The sequence below is a fragment of the Grampus griseus genome (assembly GCF_964374135.1).
Source record: "Grampus griseus genome assembly, chromosome: Y".
NCBI classification, from domain to species: Eukaryota; Metazoa; Chordata; class Mammalia; order Artiodactyla; family Delphinidae; genus Grampus; species Grampus griseus.
In genome coordinates, this window is record NC_139016.1 from 4,352,850 (window position 1) to 4,359,565 (window position 6,716).

Here is a 6,716-nt window from a genome sequence, read left to right on the forward strand (position 1 = left end):
GCCCATCCCTTTCCACGTTGACTATGATGGCTTTTGCCCCATAAGGGCAGTTGAGTAACTGTGATGGAGACTGTATGATCCTTAAAGCCTGAAGTATTTACTATTTGGCTTCTTACAGAAAAGGTTCACTGACCCCTGAGCTACATAATTACATAACCTCTGCATATATCGTAATTCATATGTTTTATCATATTTACATCTTTTGTAATGAAATGTTCCTTATTATTGAGCACTGTGGAATTTTTCCTTGCTATTTCAGGGAACACTGTTGTGAATTTTCTTGACTTAAATTATGGTGGACGTCTCTGAATATTTTTCTGGGTAATTAATTATGGATCAAAGGTCATGGATATTTTTATACCTCTTGATTTCTGTCCTCCAGAAAGGCAGAGAGAGTACCTCCTGTTTCATGCCAAGGATGCTTACAAGAAACGGCAGCTCTGAACTGGCACCATGGTGTTTCCTTACGTGGAGGTTTATCATCTCCAACCACTGCAGAACTAGGAAATTATTGGCTGGTGTCTTCCTCTCTCTAGAATCCTTTCAACGCTTTCTCCTGTTGCTGGTAGTTGGTAGCTAGAAAATGATCCCCATCCACCTGTTGCACGCACACGGAGTGCAGCAAAACTTTCACCTTTACACACAAGACACTTTGGCCAGTAAAACAGGCAGTCAAACGACGCAGGCATCAGAAAGTAGGGCAGTAACCACAGAGAGATCCCTGCTACGGCAACGGAACAGACAGACTGATGAGGCGAACTGCTCACGGAGCAGAATGCAAGGCAGATGGTTCCCCATCGTGGGCTGGGCGGCTAGAATTATAAGCAATTATAAAGAATTCAAATTTCAGTGCACAGCAGACGTTTCCACTCTATCCACAGAGCGTCTGAAACAAAGGCAAGGCTGGATACCATCACGGTTTGGGTTGTTAATTTCACGGGGGGGAAACAGTGTATCAGCCATTGGTCTTATTCCCGTTAGTTGCCCATTTTTCTAACGGGGAGTTCACTGTTTTTGTATGGATTTGAGAGACCTTTCTATATTTTAAGATAATAGATGCTTCTCTTCTAAATTCAATTTATGCAGGATTTCTATGCATTTTCAATGGGTTTTTGATGTGTGTGACTTGTAAATGGAAATCATCGGATTAAGCAGGGTTAAACAAGGCTGTTTAAAGCAAGACTTCCCAAAGCCTTTAATATGATATGGTGAATTGTGAATCAGCAAGTGAGGAATTAAAATGAGGCTTTTGCCAAAATTATTGACCATGGGCAACTGTGTTTATCACCCGTCTTTCAGAATATGCTTTAATCTGTTTTGTGCTGAAAATTTGGGAATCTGTGGCAGGAAGCAGGAAATGTAAGAGAAATATTCTAAAAGAGACTAAATACTATTGAAAAACAACTAGCATTAATTACAGTTTCCATAAAATGGCTAAATACAATATAAATAACAATAAAACAAGTTTTCCTATGTATAAAAAAAAACAAACTAATTTTAAGATATTACCTGAAAAGGCCCCACCCCAACAGCAAAACACACAAACAAAATCTAGAAATAAACTTAATAAGAAATAAGTAAAAGCTATCTAGAAAATCATAAAACTTTACTAAGGAATATAAAATTAGACTTGTAGAAACAGACAAAAGAGCATGTTCCAGGATTTAAAATATAAACATTTTAATTATGCCCATTTTCCCCAAATATATTGCAGATTTATATGACAATAAAAATCCTTAATGGATATTTTTAGGACCTTGTAAGTTTTTTGCCCAAAAGTGATCTGAAATAATTAGTAATTGATCCAATCTGTGAAAGCTTTAAAGAATTAGTAAGAGAAAACTAAGGTCAGATAGCAAAATATTTTATGTATAAGGAACATAGAAGATTCACACAAATGTAGCCAAGAGATACCAGAATCCCTCTTTGTGCATACTCTGTGAGCTGTATCTCCCAATTAGAGACAACATAATGGACACAGTCCCTGAAGGACAAGAGACAGAGGGTGAGGCTGAAAAAACCTTGAAGAAATAATGGCCGAAAGCTTCTCTAGTTTGACAAGAGATGTAAAGCTACAAATTCAAGAAGCTGAATGAATACCAAAGAGGATAACCCCCCCAAAATCCATGCCAAGATACATCTTAATAAACTCCTGAAAGCCAAACACAAAGAAAAATCTTGAAAGCAGCCACAAAAAACAACACCTTACCTACAGGGGGAAAAATTCAAAGACAGCAGATTTCTCATCAGAAGCCACGGAGACCACTTGGAAGTGGCACAATATCTTTTGGATGCTGAAAAATCCTTCAGGAATGAAAGGGAAATTAAGACATTCTCAGATGAAGAATATCTAAGAGAATACATCCACAGCAAACCTACACTAAAGTGCTACAGAAATTTTCTAAATAGAAGGGAAATGATAAAAGAAGAAATACTGGAACATCACGGAGGAAAAACAACAATATGCAAAAATTTGGATGCTTATCTTCCCCTTTTGAGTTTTCTAAATTACACTTGAGGGTTGAAGCAAAAATTAGAACATTGTCTCATGTGGTTCTACGTGTTTGATGAAAAAATGCACAATATAATTATAATATAAATGGGTGAAGGGAAAGAGAGATAAGACTTCTACAGTTCACTAAAACTGGTAAATGGTGACATCAGTATACTGTGATAGTTATGAATTTGTAATATAATACCTGGAAAAACCACTGAAAAATTATATAGAGAGATACTCTAAAAACGCTATAGATAAACCAAAATGGGATTCCAAATAACATTCAAGCAATCCACGGGAAGGCAGAAAAAATAATATAGAAAAATGAAAAACAGAGGTAACAAAAAGGTAGCATAATTTAGCCCTAACATATAAAAAATTATATTAAATGTAAATGGTCTAAATATTCCCATTAAAAGGCAAAGATTGATATCCATTCATGTTAAATACTCTGAAAAGGCTGAGATTCTTTGGGGGCTGGGTGGCCGGGGCTAAGAGGAGGAACCCGAGCCCTGCGGAGCTCCCGGCAGCCCGGCCCCAAGGCACTGCGGCCGCACCACGCGGCCCTGCCTGCGCACGCCATGAACACCATCATCTTCAACAAGCTCAGCAGCGCCGTGCTTTTTGAGGACCACGGGGTTCCGGAGCGGGAGTGGGGCGGCAGGCCCTACGGTGGCATTCTGGACAGTACGCATGCTCTCCCCGAGGTGGGCATTACGGACGGCACGCCCCTCAAGGACAACCTGGGCCTGAGACACCGGAGGACCGGGGCCCAGCAGAATGGCGGGAAGGTGAGGCACAAGCGGCAGGCCCTGCAGGACATGGTGCGGCCCCTCAAGCTGTGGCTGCACAAGCACCGCGACAATCCGTACCCCACGAAGATGGAGAAGATTCTCCTGGCGCTCGGCTCGCAGATGACGCTAGTGCAGGTGTCAAATTGGTTTGCTAATGCAAGACGTCAGCTTAAGAATACTGTTCAACAGCCAGATTTAAGGTGGGCCTTAAGAATAAAGTTGTACAATAAGTATGTTCAAGGAAACGCTGAGTGGCTGAGTGTAAGCAGTGATGACTCATGTTCTGAAGATGGAGAAAATCCTCCACGAAACCCCATGAATGAAGAAGGCTATAATAATCCAGTCCACCATCCTGTGATTAAAAGTGAGAGCTCAGTCATAAAAGCTGGAGTGAGGCCAGAGTCACGGGCCAATGAGGACTACGTATCGCCCCCAAAATACAAGAGCAGCTTGTTGAATCGTTACCTTAACGACTCTTTGAGACACGTCATGGTCACAAATGCTGCCATGATGGGAAAGACAAGGCAGAGAAACCATTCAGGATCTTTTAGTTCCAATGAATTTGAGGAGGAATTGGTATCTCCCTCATTGTCAGAAACCGAAGGCAATTTCATCTATCGCACAGACAGCTCTCAGAGGACCCAGGTATTAAGGTGGTGAAGTTACTTTTTCAAGCTGCAGCAGCCCTTCTTCACCTGGTTTTCTGGCACATCTGTGGCTTTGGAGATGCCTCTGGCTTTGTCACGTGGCTGGGCTTCGGAAGAGAGCTTCGCACTCCCTCATTTTCCTGGATTCCCTTCTCTGACTACATGTTGAATTTGAGGAACCTGCCCTTTCTAGAATGATTGTGGATGCAGTTTTGCATTAAAACCTAATGAGGCCTTAAAAAAAAATACTCGGAAAAAAGTAGAAATAGAGGGAAACATTCTCAACTGTATAAAAAGAAGCTACAGTATACGTAAAGGTGAAAAGCTGAATGTTTTCACTTAAAACAGGGAAGAAGGCAAAGATGCCCAGGTTCACAACTTTTATTCAACAAAGTGCTGGAAGTTCGAGTCAGCGCAGTAAGAAAATAAAAGACATATAGATCAGAAAGGAAGAAATAAAACTGTTCTAAGACCTGACACCAAAAGCATAATTCATATAATAAATAATTGATCTTCATCAAAATTTAAAACATTGGCTCTGTTAGGAGGATGAAAAAACAAACTATAGAGTGGGAGAAAATACTTGCAAACCATATACCTGACAAAAAACTTGTGTCTAGAATATACAAAGAACCTTCAAAACACAACAGTGGAAAAGCACAGTCCAGTTAGAATATGGACAAAAGACATAAAGAGACATTTCACTGAAGAAGACATACAGGTGGCAAATAAGAATATGAAAAGATGTTCAACATTATTAGCTATTAGAGAAACTGCAAATTAAAACTACAATGAGCTATCACTCTACGCCTATCAAAATGGGTAAAATAAAAAAAATATTGACCAGAGCAAATGCTGGCAATGATGCAGAGAAAATGAATCCCTCATACATTGCCGGTGTGGATATAAAATTGTAAAGCCACTCTGGAAAACAGTGTGACAGTTTCTTAAATAATTGACCATGGAACTAACATAGAACCTAGCAATTTCACTCCTGGGCATTTATCCCAGAGAAATGAAGACTCATGTTCGCATAAAAATCTATACACAAATGTTTAAAGCAGCTCTATCTGTCATAATCAAAAAGAGAAACAAGTTAGATTTACTTCAGTGGGTGAATGGATACAAATTTGGAATAGTATTCAGAACTAAAAAGACAGCAAATTACTGATACACAGGACAACCTGACGAATATCCAGAGAATTATATGCTGAATGAAAAAAAGCCAATTCCAAAGGTCATGATTCTATCTACATAATATTCCTTAAATGACAGTACTGAAGAAATGGAGACTAAATTAGTGGTTTCCAGGGGTTAAGGAGAGGGTGGGGGCAGGAGGGGAGTAGGTGTGGGTATCAAAGGATAACATGAGGCAGCCCTGTGGTGATGGAAATATCGAACATCTTGATTCTATCAACTGCCCGGTGTACCACAGGTTTGCAAAATTATACTATTGCAGGAAACTGGGTCCATCGTACATGTGATGTCTCTTTCATTTCTTACAATGCTAGGTCTATAACTGTGTCAAAATAAAATGTTTATAATTAAAATAAAAAGAGTAAAGCTACTGTCAACTTAGCAACAAAAGAGCCTTTAATGAGATGGAAGAACGTGCAAGTTATGTTCACTTAGATGGTATATATTGCTTTAAAAACTGTAACAATACATCAAACCTTTATCAGGAGTGTGAGACTTTTTCTTCACTGACTTTATTTTCCATAACGAGGTTACATTTAAAACTAGGAAACCGTACTCACATGACCCAGCATCGCAAGGCTGTGGGGTCGTTATTTAGCGTAGCCAGGCTAATGTCACATAAAGAATCCAGTCAACAGGGACACGTGTGGGTTCATTGTTAACAAGCGCGAACCAGTGCCATTACTGTGTGACATGCATCTGCCGGCGAAAGCGCTGCTCCAGAGGCACGCTGACATTTGTCCATATCTTCGCTTTATTATGGAATGAGCTCATTAACAAGGCCCCGCATTGTCCTGAAGGAAGACTTCACAGAAACAGAAAGGGGAACCGCTTTCTGTTTTATTTTCCTCATTAGTCGGTGCTGAATGTGGACTGCACGGCTGGATGGGAATAACGATGCATTTTAATGCACTCACCTTGGTCCTAATGAGGACTTAGGACAATGCCCCTTCACCCTTAGTCACAGGTGCCCTTTGTCCACACTGGAATACAACCCACGGTCATTTCACGCTCGGCCACGAAGCACAGATGGACTCGGAACCAGCGCCCACAGCCCAACCCAGAGGTGCATCAGGAATGAGAGAGTCACATGTGCTTGAAGATCTCTGTCATGATGGAGTGGACATCGTGGTGGGGAGGGGAAAAGGCGGTTCAAGTTCTGTCGGTTTAAGCCTTTAAGAAACTGCTTTGAGGCCCCATCAAGGTCCACCTTCATGCTTCTCTGTGGACGGTTCTTCTGTACATGTGCTTCGAAACCCCGTGATGGCAAAGTCCATAAACCAGGTGGTTCTCATTTTAGTCTGGCCAGAATCAGGGTTGCCTTGGAGAGCGCTGCACTCACCGGAGTTTCTGGGTTTGAACAGGTTTCCCACGTGTCCTCTTCCCCTTATATGTGACCTGTCCCCGCTCCATCCCACCTGAGAAACTAACTTATCAGGCAAGCTTAGGGCACTGCTGAGAGTATGAGATGGGACCACATGAAATCTGCACTTCTGCACATCAGAAATAACTAAGCGTTGGCCGTTTCATGTGGTTCATCCCAGGGGGTTCTCCGTCCGGGCAATTTTGTCCTCTCTGGGG

General features: G+C 41.1%; 1 protein-coding gene across 1 annotated transcript; it reads left to right on the plus strand.

The window, feature by feature from the left end:
* Nucleotides 1–3,078: 3,078 nt before the first annotated feature.
* On the plus strand, nucleotides 3,079–6,216 carry LOC309817690 (homeobox protein Mohawk-like; the record flags this gene model as incomplete). The annotated part of the gene is made up of 2 exons (XM_082646957.1): nucleotides 3,079–3,936; nucleotides 6,097–6,216. 2 exons carry the CDS (start codon nucleotides 3,079–3,081, stop codon nucleotides 6,214–6,216), a joined length of 978 nt encoding a protein of 325 aa, XP_082503083.1.
* Between the last annotated feature and the right edge of the window lie 500 nt (nucleotides 6,217–6,716).